Source organism: Cyprinus carpio, chromosome A9 (assembly GCF_018340385.1).
Source record: "Cyprinus carpio isolate SPL01 chromosome A9, ASM1834038v1, whole genome shotgun sequence".
NCBI classification, from domain to species: Eukaryota; Metazoa; Chordata; class Actinopteri; order Cypriniformes; family Cyprinidae; genus Cyprinus; species Cyprinus carpio.
Window position 1 is genome coordinate 9,646,478 of NC_056580.1, and position 17,625 is coordinate 9,664,102.

General features: G+C 36.1%; 1 protein-coding gene across 3 annotated transcripts; it reads left to right on the forward strand.

Moving 5' to 3' along the window:
- The first annotated feature begins 4,566 nt into the window (after positions 1 to 4,566).
- Positions 4,567 to 17,389, forward strand: LOC109108989 (myc box-dependent-interacting protein 1-like). 3 transcript variants are annotated; one of them, XM_042763410.1, is made up of 20 exons: positions 4,567 to 4,840; positions 6,359 to 6,439; positions 6,592 to 6,646; positions 6,752 to 6,846; positions 8,140 to 8,235; positions 8,317 to 8,424; positions 8,526 to 8,618; positions 8,756 to 8,841; positions 9,456 to 9,531; positions 10,981 to 11,036; positions 11,251 to 11,295; positions 11,785 to 11,857; positions 12,412 to 12,534; positions 12,838 to 12,915; positions 13,100 to 13,117; positions 13,589 to 13,822; positions 14,132 to 14,179; positions 14,960 to 15,022; positions 15,117 to 15,218; positions 15,303 to 17,389. In XM_042763410.1, the coding sequence occupies exons 1-20, from the start codon at positions 4,754 to 4,756 to the stop codon at positions 15,402 to 15,404; spliced, it is 1,719 nt and encodes a 572-aa protein (XP_042619344.1). In that variant the 5' UTR covers positions 4,567 to 4,753; the 3' UTR covers positions 15,405 to 17,389. The 3 variants fall into 3 exon arrangements, with proteins under 3 accessions (XP_042619344.1, XP_042619346.1, XP_042619345.1); XM_042763412.1 differs by lacking the exon at positions 13,589 to 13,822; XM_042763411.1 differs by lacking the exon at positions 11,251 to 11,295.
- Positions 17,390 to 17,625: the final 236 nt, after the last annotated feature.

Below are 17,625 nucleotides of genomic sequence, written 5' to 3' on the forward strand. Positions count from 1 at the left end.
GATATAGTGACAACTGATACTTATATGCATTTTATGTAAGTAATCTACTTTACAGATTTGAAGATCTCATTGATTTACATTACATACAGAATTTCATTCATCTTTTTGGACATATATAAATAACTGCATCAAATCGCATGTTTTGCTTGGTTTGGGCTTCTGAATATAATTAACCAACCCCACCTCCCAACTGTGAGCTCTATAGTCTTACTATATCATACTATGAGCCATAAATGATGTTAATTATAATACAAACTATAATCAAATATGTGCAAAAAAAATAGAGTTTTATATACAAACCTGATTCCAAAAAAGTTTGGACACTGTACAAATTGTGAGTAAAAAAAGGAATGGAATAATTTACAAATCTCATAAACTTATATTTTATTCACAATAAAATATAGATAACATAAAATGTTGAAAGTGAGACATTTTGAAATGTCATGCCAAATATTGGCTCATTTTGGATTTCATGAGAGTTACACATTCCAAAAACGTTGGGACAGGTAGCAATAAGAGGCCAAAAAGTTAAATGTACATATAAGGAACAGTTAGAGGACCAATTTGCAACTTATTAGGTCAATTGGCAACATGATTGGGTATAAAAAGAGCCTCTCAGAGTGGCAGTGTCTCTCAGAAGTCAAGAGGGACAGAGGATCACCAATTCCCCCAATACTGCGGCGAAAAATAGTGGAGCAATATCAGAAAGGAGTTTCTCAGAGAAAAATTGCAAAGAGTTTGAAGTTATCATCATCTACAGTGCATAATATCATCCAAAGATTCAGAGAATCTGGAACAATCTCTGTGCGTAAGGGTCAAGGCCGGAAAACCACACTGGATGCCCGTGATCTTCGGGCCCTTAGACGGCACTGCATCACATACAGGAATGTTACTGTAATGGAAATCACAACATGGGCTCAGGAATACTTCCAGAAAACATTGTCGGTGAACACAATCCACCGTGCCATTCGCCGCTGCCGGGTAAAACTCTATAGGTCAAAAAAGAAGCCATATCTAAACATGATCCAGAAGCGCAGGTGTTTTTCTCTGGACAAGGCTCTTTTAAATGGACTGTGGCAAAGTGGAAAACTGTTCTGTGGTCAGACGAATCAAAATTTGAAGTTATTTTTGGAAAACCGGGACGCCATGTCATCCGGACTAAAGAGGACAAGGACAACCCAAGTTGTTATCAGTGCTCAGTTCAGAAGCCTGCATCTCTGATGGTATGGGGTTGCATGAGTGCATGTGGCATGGGCAACTTACACATCTGGAAAGGCACCATCATTGCTGAAAGGTATATCCAAGTTCTAGAACAACATATGCTCCCATCCAGACATCATCTCTTTCAGGGAAGACCTTGCATTTTCCAACATGACAATGCCAGACCACATACTGCATCAATTACAACATCATGACTGTGCAGAAGAAGGATCCGGGTACTGAAATGGCCAGCCTGCAGTCCAGATCTTTCACCCATAGAAAAAATTTGGCACATCATAAAGAGGAAGATGCGACAAAGAAGACCTAAGACAGTTGAGCAACTAGAAGCCTGTATAAGACAAGAATGGGACAACATTCCTATTCCTAAACTTGAGCAACTTGTCTCCTCAGTCCCCAGACGTTTGCAGACTGTTATAAAAAGAAGAGGGGATGCCACACAGTGGTAAACATGGCCTTGTCCCAACTTTTTTGAGATGTGTTGATGCCATGAAATTTAAAATCAACTTATTTTTCCCTTAAAATTATACATTTTTCTCAGTTTATACATTTGATATGTCATCTATGTTGTATTCTGAATAAAATATTGAAATTTGAAACTTCCACATCATTGCATTCTGTTTTTATTCACAATTTGTACAGTGTCCCAACTTTTTTGGAATCGGGTTTGTATAAAGTATATAAGATTGCACATTTCTTTCATAAGAAATACATCACAGAAAAGGTTTGACTAATTCCTGGCGCTGTCTAGTTCTGAAACCTAACACGATTAATAGAAAAGCTTCAAAATCATCGAAGATATACAGTATGACTCGTCTAAATAGACCGATGACCGTTAATGAGCTGTAAAGAAACCTCCGTGTATATATACAGTGCATACTGTTTCTGTTCATCTGTGCAGGGGATGGCTTTTGCTGGTGCGATCTATAGCACACCATTCAGGTTTTCAGCATCTGGTTGCAACAGATGAACTTGCTCTATTTCAACGGGGTGAGATATGAAGAACTATCGCCCTCCTGCGTGACAGCTGCATCAGTACAATAGCATTCACTTCAGAGAGAGAAAATCCTACAAACCTCTGAAACTGCAATAATAATAATAATAATAATAATAAACAAAGAACATGGGAAAATAGCTTTTCTCTCTGTATCTTTAATACTCTTTTGTATATTATATTTTTATGTTATATACAACTGTATATATTTATACTGTATAAAAACATATTTACAAATATAAAAAAAAATCTATTTGTTTTTTGTATTTTATTTATTTATTTTGCCAACTTTAGAATAAAATGTTTCCTATTTTTTTTTTTTTTTATTAAAATGAAATGAGTGTTGGAGTTATGTAGGCTATACAAATTAGCATGTAAATAGACTAAATTTACACAAAATTATTCCAAATTCAGACTGACTTCCATGTTTAAATTAGTATTACAAACCACTTTCCTTGCAACAGCACTTTCTGTTAGGGATAAGTAGTGGATTTCAGCCTTTATTTTGTAGCAGATCAATGAAAATGTAAGATCACATATAAAACAGACGCTAAAGCATGTTTTACTCAATATTTTCCCACTTACTGCACAAAATTATTTTTTTATTTTTATTTTGTTTTCTTCACATATGGCCCTATGTGTCACATTGTACACACTCTTAACTGACACCGTTGTCTCCTTGTTAAACAAGTTTGACTAATTTTTGATTACACGTTACGACTTGGGCAAAATTGCTTAGTGTGGAAATATCCCTTTTAAAGTCATTATAGAAATAATTGTCTATGAACAGCATACTCTGAACAGTTACGCGTGCAAAGTCCTCCCTCTGCTGGTGATACTTTGAAACTGCTGCGGGCTGTGGTTCTCCAACCTCTCCATGAACTACCCCCAGCACTGCACATTTTGTATGTCTGATCTGATACACCCACTTCAGGTCTTGCAGTCTCCACTAATGAGCTGATGAGTTCAATCAGGTGTGACAGATGAGGGAGACATACAAAATTTGCAGGGCTGGGGGTACTCCAGGACAGGTTTGAGAACCACTGGCTGCGGGGATAGGTTAAACGAGACAATACATGTTGGAATACATTCTGTAAAGGGACAGCTCACCCAAAAATTCTGTCATTAATTACTCACCCTCATGTCATTTCAAACACGTAAGACCTTCGTTCATCTTCAAAACACAAATTAAGATATTTTTGAGTAAATCTAAAAGAGCGTTCTGACCCTGCATAGACAGCAACACAACTATCACTTTCAAGGGCCAGAAAGGCAGTAAGAACATCGTTAAAATAGTCCATGTGACATCAGTGGTTTCAACCTTAATTTTATGAAGCTACGAGAATACTTCTTGTGCGCAAAGACTTCAACAATTCTTCTCTTCCATGTCAGTCTCCTCCTCTATTCAAGAGAGTACTACAATGTTTCTGGGCCTTGAACATGTCAGTTGCCTTGCTGTCTGCATGGATGGTTTAAATGTTTTTTTTTTTCTTAACAGAATTATTCTGGAAACCTCAGCAGCCAGTTATATTTTGTAGAAACATCAGGATGTAATATATATATATATGACGTTCTAGGTCACATTTGCATCTTTGCATGTTTGAGTGATTTTAAAATGCATAGACACATGAAGTATATGACAAAGTCTATGTGAGTTCACTTAGCCACCAAAATTAAAAATTTTTTTTACCAATATTTGGTATATTTAGTGTATGTTTCATCTTAAATATGAATATTTTCCTTTTGTTTCCATTGTTGTGCATGCAGCCGATGACTATTGGTTTTGAAATAGTAATTACATCACTTGCAGCTTCCCTAGAGACTGTGCCTTGAGGTCTCACCACAAACTATCAAATGCCCTGGACTGCCTAATTCTGGTGCTCCAATAAATGTTTGATCCATGAACCACTAAGAGGCTGGCTATGTAACACAAATAAATCAGAACCATCTGCTGAAACGTGATGGAGAGTTTATGAAGTTCTGTTCATGCCAATCCGCAAATGAGGCTGACCCATGCACAACCCACAAACATTTATTTTCCTTTTTTCTTCCTTTTTAATGTATTTAAAGCACACGTAACTGATTTAAATATACTACTGAAGCAAATCATTGAGTTCTGTTTTTATGATTGTTTATGGCATAGCTTGAAGTAGTAGCTTTGAACCCATTTTCAGTAATCCAGGTGGTAAACACAACGTCCTTCGGAAAGAAACAGCTCTTATACAAGACCTGGCCTCAAGTATATTTCTATTACACATTTCACTGTAAAATCGACAACAGGCCTAAAATAATGGGTTGCAGCCTCGTTGGTATGACATGAAAAAATAGTGTCCTGTCTCTTTAAGACTGCGCTATTGTCATTGGTGAACCTCCAGCTGTATCGAGTGCGCTTGTGCAGGTTTATTCTGTTCCAGGGGCGTGTTATTACAAGGCCTAGAATTTAATGCACCTGCATTGAGCGAAATACTACTCTGGTGAATAACATATTGTAACAAATGCTCTTTTGACTCCTTATTAGCAAATAACACAATCCAGATAAAAATGGCTGAGTTACCGATGGGGAAAGGGGTCTCCGCGGGGAAAATAGCAAGCAATGTACAGAAAAAAATTACCAGGGCTCAGGAAAAGGTAAGACACTTTAATAATCCGATATACATCAATTACATTATCTCAAACTGATCTTAGATTAGCTACCTTACATCTCAATAAAACCTCCTCTATGGTGAAATAAACGCGGAACGTGTCAGAGCCAAGCCTCATCCATATACTGACTAACAAATACTAAAATACACGCATTTGCCTCGATATATCTGCAGATGTTTTAAGAAATTTATGGATCGGACAATTTTGAAGACGCAAGCTCGCTGTTTATTTCACTGCAGCGGGGCTGATATGGAAACGAGTAGAAAGCTGCGCCTGAAACACTAGATTTGTGCGATTTAAAACCACGACGATCTGCTCTCTCTGTGTGTTTCACGCTTAAACAACCAATTTATTGTCTTTGAACCACTGCATTAACCTGTCCTCTTCCTAGAGATGAGCGCGGCGGTGATGTCCGGATTCGTAAACGAATCGTTCTTTTGAGTAGGATCTTAATGAATCGGTTCAAAAAAACAAGTCCAAACGATTCGTTCACGAATCCGATCACGAGTTATCGGCTCACTCATTCATTAACCCGAGAAGCGCCACTATCATGCATGTCCGATTTGTCACACGAGAACTGTGATGTAAGTGCATTTTAGTATTTTAATACGTGTTAGAATCGAAAGACGTTTTTATGAGTTGAAAAGTATATAGGTAGAATAGTTGAAGTTGATTTTTTTTATAAGTTTACTTATGGCTACTACAAACTAAAATTAGGAATCACAATGAACTAAATTAATTATTAATGAAATAAACAGAAATATGAGCGTGCATATTGGATTATTTTAGAACATCACGTTGGGATGGCAGGAGGTACGCGATGACGCAATTACGTTGTTTTAACCGGTTCTTCGAACGAATTGTTCTAAAGAACCGATTCGCGGAAATGAGTCAGTCTTCCTTTCACCACAGTAAATGAGCAGCTGCCCATCATCCTTCATCACTTTTGATCGCTGCAGCCTCACATTTGGCATCTTTATGTACAATTAACTTTTTTTAGACTCTTCAAACTCAAAAGTAAATTGTGGTCATAAATGTTACCAGTGGGATTAAATGGGACCATGTGGCTTTTCTGACTATTAATTGTGTGTTTCCTTTAGAATGGTGTTTGGGTTCTTCACACCAGCTGTCACTGAATAAGGTTAAGGAAATGAGAGATTCCATGGTCTTTGAGCAATAGATATGGCATTGACAATTTATCGATCATATTTGTACAGCATTTAATAAATATAGTCCCACTTAAATTGTCTCTGTGGTCTTCTGTGCAGCTACAGGAGCTTGACTTTAATCTGGTGCTGTCGTTTTCTAAAGAACAGCAGTGTTTTATGTGGTAAACGCACATTTATAGGATAATACACATATCCAGGTTTAACCTGTGTCGTTCTCATCAATGCAATGAAGCTCTCTCTGTATAAAAGTTCTGGTTTATCATTGCATACTGAAAAACAACATATTTTTTAAAATATATGAGTAATGTGGTCAATAATGCAAAAATCTTCTCAGGTTCTCCAAAAGCTTGGCAAGGCAGATGAGACTAAAGATCTGGCATTTGAAGAGGGTGTGATCAACTTCAACAAACAGCTGGTGAGTTTTTTTTTTTTTTTTGTTTTTTTGTCTCTAACTCATAATGTTTTCAAATGTTCATCTGAAGCAGTGTAAGCATCGGGGATCTGTTCTGGTTTTATCCTCTTGGTCTATGACTCTCTGTTTAAATTTTGTGTCACGTGCTCACATAGGTTGAGGGTACCAAACTGCAGAAAGACCTTCGGGCCTATCTGGCTGCTGTGAAAGGTGAGATAATCGATGGACAAATTTACACACCTACTGTAAATGCAACATGAATTAAATATGTTGTTTTCTTAGCCTTGCTGATCTCTTTCTCATGGTTTCCCCCAGCCATGCATGAGTCTTCTAAACATCTGTACGAGTGCCTGGACGACATGTATGAGTCTGACTGGTATGGCAAAAAGGATGTGGACTCACTCTTGGAGGTTATTTTATACTTAAGTCATTGTCAGTAAAATGTGTTTTAGACTCTCACAGTAATTCAGGAGTAGATTGAGCCACCATTTTCATATGAGAAAATGTGTTGTTTTTGTCTGAAATTATAAAGTATACATTCAGCCAAAAATAACTTGAACTTTACTTAAGTATACTTAATAAAATAAACTTGAAGTCCCTTTTATAACTTGAATCGGAAAATGAACCAAAATTTGATGAGTATAAAATCTTGGTCCAATAAAAAAAATGCCCTCCCCCAAACTTGACTGTAGTAACTCGACTTTTTTTCATGGGTAAGGGAGTAAACCAGGATCAAGAATGACAAAAAAAAATCCCCTACAGTTGGTAAGATTTTTTAAAATTTCCATTTTATTGTTTTTAATTCACACCCATCTGTCATTTCACCATGCTTTTATTACATATTACACTACCGTTAAAAGTTTGGGATTGGTAAGATTTTTTAAAATGTTTTGAAAGAAGTCTCTAATGCTAGCCAAGGCTGCATGTAATTGATTAAAAATACAGAAAACAACAATATTGTGAAATATTATCGCAATTAAAAAAAAAAACTGAACTGAACTATGTTCTCTTTAAATATATATTAAAACGTAATTTATTTCTGTGAAGCCAAGGCTTAATTTTAGCAGCCATAACTCCAGACTTTAGTGATTCACATGATTAGAAATCATGCTGATTTGCCGCTCGAGAAACATTTCTTGTTATTCATGATAAAAACAATGCTTAAAGATTTTATGTAAATAGTAATACTTTTTTTCAGGGTTCTTTACTCTCACTTTTGATCAATTTAATTTGTCCTAGCTGAATAAATGTATTAATTTCCTTTTCCCTTTCTTTTTTTATTTTATCTTACGGACCCCAAACATTTGAACAGTAGTGTATGTCTTTCCATTCTACATGTCCACCATCTTTATTTGATTTCTGCTTTCTTTGAAAGGAATGTTAGGAGTGAGGAAACAGATGGGAGGTAATTCAAGGGGTTTTGATTATAATTTAGCTTTTTTTCATTGTTTATTCTCATAGCTAGTTTATAAACATGTAAATGCTAGTAACCACAAGAAAGTATTATTTAACCACACAAGTAGTGACACTAGAATCAGCCTAAATAGTTTTACAACACTAAGGATCCAGCTGCTCTGTAGTTTTCTCTATACATGCAGTACATGTCTCTGTGAATGTATGTGGAGTTGTAGTGTTTTTAATGTATTTAAGATGGTATTGCACCATCATGATATTTTGTATCTATTGTCGTGTGTGTATAACAGGATTCAGACCTCCTTTGGACAGACTTCCATCAGAAACTTGTGGATCATGCGCTTATATCCATGGACACTTACCTGGGCCAGTTTCCTGACATCAAAGTACTAAGATCCCATGAAGATGTTGTAGTTTAGCATATCATGCTGTGATTTTCTGTTTAATGTCTGTATAATTCTTTCCAGGCCCGTATTGCGAAGCGTGACAGGAAGCTGGTGGACTATGACAGCGCACGACACAACTATGCCGCAGTGAACAAAGGCAAGAAAAAGGAGGGAATCAAGATCACCAAGGTACAGCCCTTAGTTTTGAAGTTGTTTTAATGTTTCTACAGTCAGTTCATATCGAGGAAGATTTGTTTCATGTATTTTTTATTTGTTTTTTCTCTACATAGCCAGCTTCCCTGCTGGAGAGGGCTGCCCCAGGCTGGGCACAGGGGATCCTGTCTGCCCATAACGTGGCTCAGACCAACCTCACCAGGAGTCAGGTGACACACTTTAACTTAACACGATAGTCTGTCATCATTTACTTACCCTCAAGTTGTTCCAAACCCGTTTTGCCTTGTGGGTGAATGAGGTGATTGAACTCCATGTCATGTGATAATGTAATTTTATGTGTTTATAGGCAGAGGAAGAGCTGGAGAGGGCGCAGAAAGTGTTTGAGGAGATTAATATAGATTTGCAGGAGGAACTGCCATCTCTGTGGAACAGGTCTGGATTTATCTTACTTTCACAGATCTTCTCTGTATTTACTCCCAGTTTTTTTAATTATTATTATTTTATTAGCAAGTAAATAAATAAATAGCAGACATTTGACTGCTAGCTTATTCTGGCAAAAAAAAAAAAAAAATTGGCTACTTGTACAGAAAAAAAGTGTCTGCCTGTCATGTAAAACATTTCTTTATGTGAAATGCGGATAAATGTAAAATCAGCAATAATAATAGACTGGTGTTTAACAGTGCAGTAGTACAATCAAATTATTGCACAACAGTCTCTGTTTTACAGACAACATCAAAGACATTAGTGGAAAATGCATCAGTTTTTAAATAATAAATATGCAGTTTAATTGCTAAGAGCAGGTGCCTCAAACAAAAGTCTAAACATATTTCACAGATTCAGTGCCATGAGCCTCTGTGTTTGCTACTTTGTCAAATATAGTACCTGTACACCTTTACACATTCACAGAAATTATGCAGAAGCCTGAGAATCTGATTGACTGTGCAATATGCACCAGATGGGTCATAAATGGTCCGTGGGTGTTATGTCTTAGACTGAGATCAGTGGTCTTCTTATGGAGGGCTAAGATTGTGTTTGTTCTCTTCCAGTCGGGTTGGCTTTTATGTGAATACATTCCAGAGTGTGGCTGGTCTGGAGGAGAAGTTTCACAGAGAAATGGGAAAAGTAAGGACTCCAGCACAACCCCATCAACTGACAGAACTTTATGGTTATGTTTTGAATATAAGTTGTAATTTAATTAGTATATATATATATATATATATATATATGTGATATATAGCTATATATATATATATATATATATATATCACATGATCCTTTAGAAATCATTCTAATATTCTGATTTATTATGATTGTTGGAAACAGTTCTGCTGTCTAATATATTTGATGAATAAAATGTAAAAAAAAACTGCATTTATTCAAAATAAAAATAAAAAATTCTAATAATATAAATATTCTAATAATATATTTTCTTTACTATCACTTTTTATCAATTTAACACATCCTTGCCGAATAAAAGTATTGATTTCTTTTAAAAAAAAAAAAAAAAAAATTTACTTACGACCCAGTAGTGTATATTGTTATATTGTTACAAAATATTTATATTTTAAAAACATAGCTTCTTTTTTTTTTTTTTACTTTTTATTCATCAAAGTATCCTAAAAAAGTATCACATGTTCTGAAAAAAAATATTAAGCGGCCAGCACTGTTTCCAACTTTGATAATGAATCATCATATTAGAATGATTTCTAAAGGATCATGTGATAGTCATGATCCTAAAAATTCAGCTTTGCATCACAGAAATAAATGATATTTTAAAGGATAATTAAATTTAAAAACAATTATTTTAAATTGTAATAATATATCACAAGATTACATTTTTTTTTTTTTTTGCATTTTTGATCAAATAAATGCAGGCTTGATGAGAGGAAGAAACTTCTGAAAAATAGTAATGTTTCCAAACTTTTGACCTGTACTGTATATATATGACTAAAATTGTAGTTAGTAACGTAATCCGTTAGGTATTGCCTACACATTTTAGGTAATAGAATCAGATATCATATTTTTTGATAACTTGTTTATCACATTGATTTGAATAGGATAACCTTGTACCATATTGATATAAAAATACAAAGAGTAAGAAAATATATTCAATTTGTTGTAATTAACAACATAAAACAATGCACAAAAAATGCAGTAAACTTTACATTATGTCAAGGTTTCACAATGGTTTTAAATTTAAGTAAATAATTGTAAAATAAAATAAAATCAATCAAAATAAAACACTTACAAAAAAAAAAGAAATATATTATTTGTTTACCTGCATGTAGGCCATTAACCAACGTCAGAGAATGGTGAATATGTAAACGTGATACTTAATTATTCAAATATTTATTTTAAAATCTTGGTGGTACCTCAGTTAAATATATTAGATGAAAGATTTTCAGGATTACATGTAAATAAGAAATAATGTGAATTTGTACATTTGAATTTGTTTAAAAGACAAAAGCTTTCCAAAGACACATAATTACATGGTGAAATAACCTTCTGAGTAAATCAGACAATCACCTGACTAGTGACTGGTCTTTGTGTGAATGAACCTTTCTCTTACAGATTAATCAGAATCTGAATGATACGCTGGAGAAATTAGAAAATCAAGATATGTCCAGGTTAGTCAAATTTATAAGCAGCATACATACATAGAGTTTCATTTATAAGTACTGAATTGTATTTATTGTACATTTTAACCATGCTGGTTAATTCTTATCCATTCTGCCTCAAAATGGTGTCTAAATTGTGCATATGGCAATAATTAGTATTGGTATAATTACGTACAGTTTATACAATTATTTAAATGAACAAACCCCAACACCACTCTCACAGAAAAACAGGAAGCCAAGGGGTGAGGACATCCACAGCCCAGAAGAGGTAACCGCGGTAGCCCTACAGTGGTGTGTGTGTGTGTGTGCGTGTGTCTCTGCATTCTGTACTAAAGCTTTTTGCGTGCCCTCAAGTGCTGCCCAGCTAGACAATGGTTTGTGCAGTCCGTCTGCAGCACTGAAACTGTAGGTGCTATACAGTAATAATTTCCAGCAATAGTTTTGCATTCTGAAATTGTGTGTTTTAGATGATGCCTTCACAGTGCGTTTGAGTTCACTGCATGAGCAGAATGATTTTGCACAGGAAGTAACTGCGTCTGCATGGATAACTGTTAAGTTTGAGACCATCCTTCTAGTTACAGTATGTGAGTTCTGGCTTGTAAGTATCCTAGATAGGCTTTTGGTCACACTGGTCATCTAAGACTAGGACTTGCAGTGTAAAGTATTGGTGCTTGGGTTGAGCCTAATCAAAGCATGACACAGAGAGGCTCTTCATAGCCATGGTACTGTATATCTTTATCTGTTCTTTATGCTTCAGTGACAGAACACAAGATGCCAATCACACATTGAGCCCAGGAGGACCGCCAGCCATTCCCAAATCTCCGTCCAAGGTATGCATTTAGAAATCAACATGTATTTGCCATGTACAATAACACAGCCCTGTATCTTGAGAAAAAAAAAGCTAGAGATTTGCAAAAAAAAAAAAAAAAAAATGTAATAATGCCGAATACAAAAAAATAAGTAAAAAACTTTCCCAGCACATACAGTTTTCACAAAATAAGAATGAAAATTTTCCAAATTATGTAAATGTGTATATTTGGTTTTAATGTCAATTAAAAAGAAGTATTCAAAATGAATTAACTTACAGAGCTGCATCAGGAAACATAAAATAACGTCATTCATACGTGAAATAAGTGAAAATTGGCTGAGAATTGAACAAATAGAGGAAGACAGGAATCCTGTCTTTGTGGAAGTTTTTTTCTGGTGATTAAGAGATATTACAAGACCATACAAGTGGTTACTGAAAAAAAAGCTACAAAATGCTGTCATATTTTATAAGTACGACATGCTTGAGCAAAAATTAGTAATTGCCATGATTTCTCAATACTGCAGTGATTTCTCAATGAAATATGAAACCGTATTTCATATTTATGTGTGTTTCCAGCTAAAGCCTGTGGTTCCTCCACCTCCTAAAGTTACTCCATCAATGGATATGAAGCAGGAGAACATTATCAATCTGTTTGGTGAGGCTGCCACTCCAAACATCAGTGTCACTTCGCCAACACAGGTCAGCAGTACTTTCTTCTCATGTTCTCCTCGTCTTCAGGAATGAAGATGCTTCTTATAAAAACACCAGCGTTGGCTTAAATACACCCCTGCCACTTCATCAATAGGAATCCACGTAATCTGGAATTTCAAAGATTTCCCCACTCAGATTTAGCAACGGGCTTAAGTCAGTAAAATTAATTCCCTACTTTACTTGTTCTGCCCACAACAAGTAAAATCAGTCACTTGATGATATGAAATGCTCACTGAAGTTATAAAACCAAAAAATGAAAGAAAAAAAAAATATACCTTCTTTTTTTATCAGTATGATACTCCAGCCACTGCTAATCTGCTGGATATGGATCTGGACTCACTTCAGGCTGCCACCACACCAGCTGCGCAGGTCTGTCAGAATTAGAGGAACTAAGTATTTCATACTTTTATTCAATTTAGCTTATAGCAGTGTTCTAGTACTTGAGTCCAGGCAACATATTTAAAATATATTCATGCAATGGAACTTCAGTGTAAATGCCTTTAATCATTCAGTCCAGTCATTCATTTTGCTTTGTTTTTGTGCATTTTGACAGACTTGGGATTCATGGGAGGTGAGTGTGCCTTTTATGTTTGCTCAAAATTGTAATGTGTATCAGAATACATAACCTTTCCTTTTAATTCAAACAGATTTCTACGCTATTTTGAATAATTTAGCCAGTATCATTCAATATACAGTATGTAATGGTAAGAGAAATCATTCTGCCCTTGTCAAACAGTTGCAAAAAAGCTATTCCATTAAATTTCCTTTCACTGCAAAGCTTTCCTGCATAAAGATTGTAAATGTCTGTCTGTCCTGCTTTAGTAACTGTCCACAATATTAATGTTGCACGTCGCACGTCATTCCATAGAGGCTAGATGACCTCCAGTATTGTGTTCAGGTGCTGTGTTTCACACTCTCTCTGGCTTCTCATTCTTTCTCCACTCTGAATGATCCCTGCTCATGCTTTTCTCCGGCTCCCACATGCCCCCTTCCCCACCATTCCCCTCACCACCATACCTGCCCACCTCCCTGGCACATGTAGCAATCACAGAATGAAGCTGAGGTGCCTCAGACATGGGACGATGATGATACCCAGCCTGTGCACTCTGGCTGGGGCGATGATGGTACCCAGGCTACCTGGGATGATGATGATAGCCAACCTGTGCGTGCTCCGGCCGCATACCCCGCCTGGGATGATGATGGCTCTCAGCCTGTGCAGGGGAATGTCAATGATTCTACCCAGCAGGCCCAGGGGTGTGACGATGATGGGGCTCAGGTACAAATCTCATAGAGCAAGCTGACAGGAGCTGAGCTGTGCTATATAGAGGTCGTGCTCCTGCAGGAAACTCTGGATGGGAGCGATTGGGAGAATGCTGGTAGAAGTGCTAGTAGCAGCAGTAGTAGCAGTAGTTGTAGTAGTAGTTACAGCAACAGCTGGGCTTGCTACGTTATGAGGATAGCTGTGTTATTTGCATCTTTTTGTTCTCTCTTTCAATTCTTGCCTCTCTCTTGGTATTTCTACCTGTCATTCCTCAATCTGTATTGGCTTTCTCCTTCTTTATCTCCCGGTCTTTCCATTTTGCAGGCCACAGAAAAGGCAGCTGTTACAGAAGAGGCGCTTGCTGAAACTGAAGTAAGTGATGAGTAAATGAATAAAATATGGCATAGCATATGATCCAAAAGTGAAAATCTGATAATCAAACCCAAAGCAATAGCCTTAAGGACATACAGGAAGTCTATAGGTGACTCAAACCTTGCATCAACATAAACTACCATTCAAAAAACAATAATAATTTAAAGAAATATATTTTTGTTCAGCAAGGACTCATTAGGCTGATCAAAAGTGACAGTTAAGACACTTGATGTAAACTCTTTCTTTTTCAAATACTGTTGAAGTTTCTGTTAATCAAAGTATGGAATTTGGAAAAGCAAATGTATCACAGTTGTCAACTGTTTTCTACAATGATAATAAGAAATGTTTCTTGAGCAGCAGATCAGTATGATAGAATGGTTTCTGAAGGATCATGGGACACTGAAGACTGGAGCTGAATATTCTTCTTTGTCATCACAGAAATAAATATTAAAATAGAAAACAGTTATTTTAAATTGTAATAATATTTTACAATGTTACTGTTTTTACTGTGTTTTTGATCAAATAAATGCAGCCCTTGTTTTAAAAATATTAAAACTCTTTTAAATGGTAGTGTATGCTGATAATCAGGTGATTATTACTCCCTCTGGTGGACTGAAGGAGCAGCTGCGGACTCCCTCATCCTTTAGGATTTGAAAGGATAGCATTAGCTTTTCACTAAGTGGAGAACCTTTAATGTTTTGATGCTAATTATTCATATAATACATTAAAACGTATAACGTTTATGTCTGGTGTTGTATCAACATTTATTGTTTAATCCAGCCTGCACAGGTGACCACTGAGAGCACAGAGAGTGTAGAGATGCCAGAATCCTTCCTGTTTAAAGTAAGTGAAAAATGATGGTTTAATTTAACTATCATTGGTCTTTTAATCAGAATTTGAAGCAGAAGAAGTGAGACAGGTATTTGTGTGAATATAGGTGAAAACAATACACGACTACAATGCCACTGACTCCGATGAGTTGGAGTTGAAGGCTGGAGATGTGGTGCTGGTAATGAGCTATGAAAACCCAGAAGAGCAGGTTAGTTTAGTATTTGTTTTGACCAGTTCTTACCCAAGAGCTCTTGGTGTTAGGATCACCTAACTTGAGTTTCTGTGCTTACAGGATGAAGGGTGGTTGATGGGAGTCAGAGAGTCCGACTGGGTTCAGAATAAAGATCTTGGGAAAAAAGGGGTCTTTCCTGAAAACTTCACCCAGAGGATGTGAGAGCCTGTGATCCGCTTGATCTGTTGTTAACCCTTCTATATAACTCCTTATTGCTTCCCTTCAAAATGCAGACAAGAAACAGTGTACTAGACCAACACATGCACAGCCACAGGCAGTCTGCTGGTTATGTTTGTGAAAGTTGTTGACAGGTTAGTATTTGCATTGTTTTGGGTGTCCTCACTGTGACTCATATTTGTCATGGTGCAAGTATAAGAAGATTGCATCAACCTTTGTCTAAAAAAATGGTATTCTGTTAACTAGAAACATACCCAGAGTAAGTCCTTGCTGTAAATGTTTTTAGACAAGCCACTCTGAACCCTGTCCCATTTTGTGTGGAAATGTTTTAAAGTCATATCCCAAAAGAGCTCACAAGTCTCTATAGTCTAATAGTGAGCTCTATCATGAGCTGTATAGTTATGTCACAGTCGGAAGCGAACAGTATTTCTTTTTAAAAAGTGAATAATATTCCTCTCAATGCTGGAATACACTTTAACAGCTGAGTGCTCCTTCATGCAAATGGAGTGTGACTGCTCAGAGTCAAACATCTACCAGCACAATATCTGCATGTTAAATCAGGAACTAAAAATAAAACAGACTAAAGGAGTATTTTATGCTTCTCATTAACAAACAAAAAACATATGCACTCTTTCCATATGCAGTTATTGTTGACACTAATGAGGCTGACGTATTTAACCCCAGACTCTTGCTCAGGTTATATTTATATGAACCTGAACCTGTCTTTTACCCTTACCTTTACACAGTATTACTGTCCACCTATTTCTTTCTTTCTTTCTTTCTTTCTTTCTTTTTTGATGAAGCCATTTCAGATTTTAATATGTAATTAATATTGTACTTCACTGTGCAAATACTTGTCTCGGTCATTTAGTAAAATACAGATTTATTCAGTGAAGGAGAATTTCTGTCCTTTTTAACATGAAATGCAATAATCTCTGCACAGATTTTTATTTCTTTATGAACTGTATTCCTAGACATGTCGGAAATATTGGATATTGGCATTTTGTGATTTGAAAGTGGATATCAACGCTCACTTGTGTGAGTTTTAATCCAGTGCAACATTCAAAAGTGAATCAGAATATGCATAATACGAATTCAGTCCTCTGTAATTATAGTTTTATTTTTATATATTGTGAGACAAATGAGAGTTAAAATGATTCTATCTATGTGCCATGAACACTGGCTTTTAACTGGGGTCTTTCTCAGTTCTGTATACTCTTGTCTTTTCATGTTCGGATCAAAACGTACCATCATAGCAACAAGAGCAGAGCAGGTTTAGTGAGGATTATGAGCTTTTATAAGGACTGAACTCAAGCTGGTATGGCAGAGATATTGATTCTCCAGTCATCTGTTGTGCTGAATGAGAACTTGTTTGCTTTTTGTTTGGTTTGCTTGCTACCCCTGATCTAGACGTGTCATGTGAGCCAAGCTTGGAGGGAGTTCTTGCCACGCTTCACCAGTTTTGAAGCAAGTGTGTGTGTGTTTGCGTGCTTGGTTTTTGTATCCTGTACTGAGAAACCAATGTGATCTGTATAGAGACTGATTACTGAGTTATTTAAGCTGCCAATGCATCTTTAATGACCTCTCGCGCAAGCTCTTAATTAAATCGAAAGTCCTCGTGGATGGACAAACACTTCCTCTTCATGTATTTGAGCGCAGTTATGATATTTGCTAGTGTTATTGTGTTGTTGCATTTGTAGCCTTGATCATTGTGTAGTTTTGTTGAGTTTTGTCACTGAAGATACCAATTATCTGAGCATATCTATATCTGTTATTAGTGTGAATGTGAAAGGGGCATGCTTAAATCCATGAGCAGTGTGTCTGTGTGTAGTGACTTGATGTTTTCTTGCTGAGGTGACCTAGGAAACTAGAGCCACTTTACGCCTCTAAGCCATGAGTTTTAGTCATTCTACAGTCCTGTATCCTGCTGACACACCAATGCTAATAAACATGGATTTAGTCCTGTCATATTTCATCTTTTGTGTCCACATTCAAGTACACTATACTGCTCCAATGTATACATATATATATATTGTTCTAGTAAACTCAATTTAAAAAAACTGAACATTTAAATAATATAAAACAAACAAAAAAAACTTAACACAAAATACAACATAAAAAATGAGTATTACAGAAATAATGTACTTTTAAAGAATATACTCAAGTGCAAACTGAATGTAATTTCATTAATTGTGATTGGTCATTG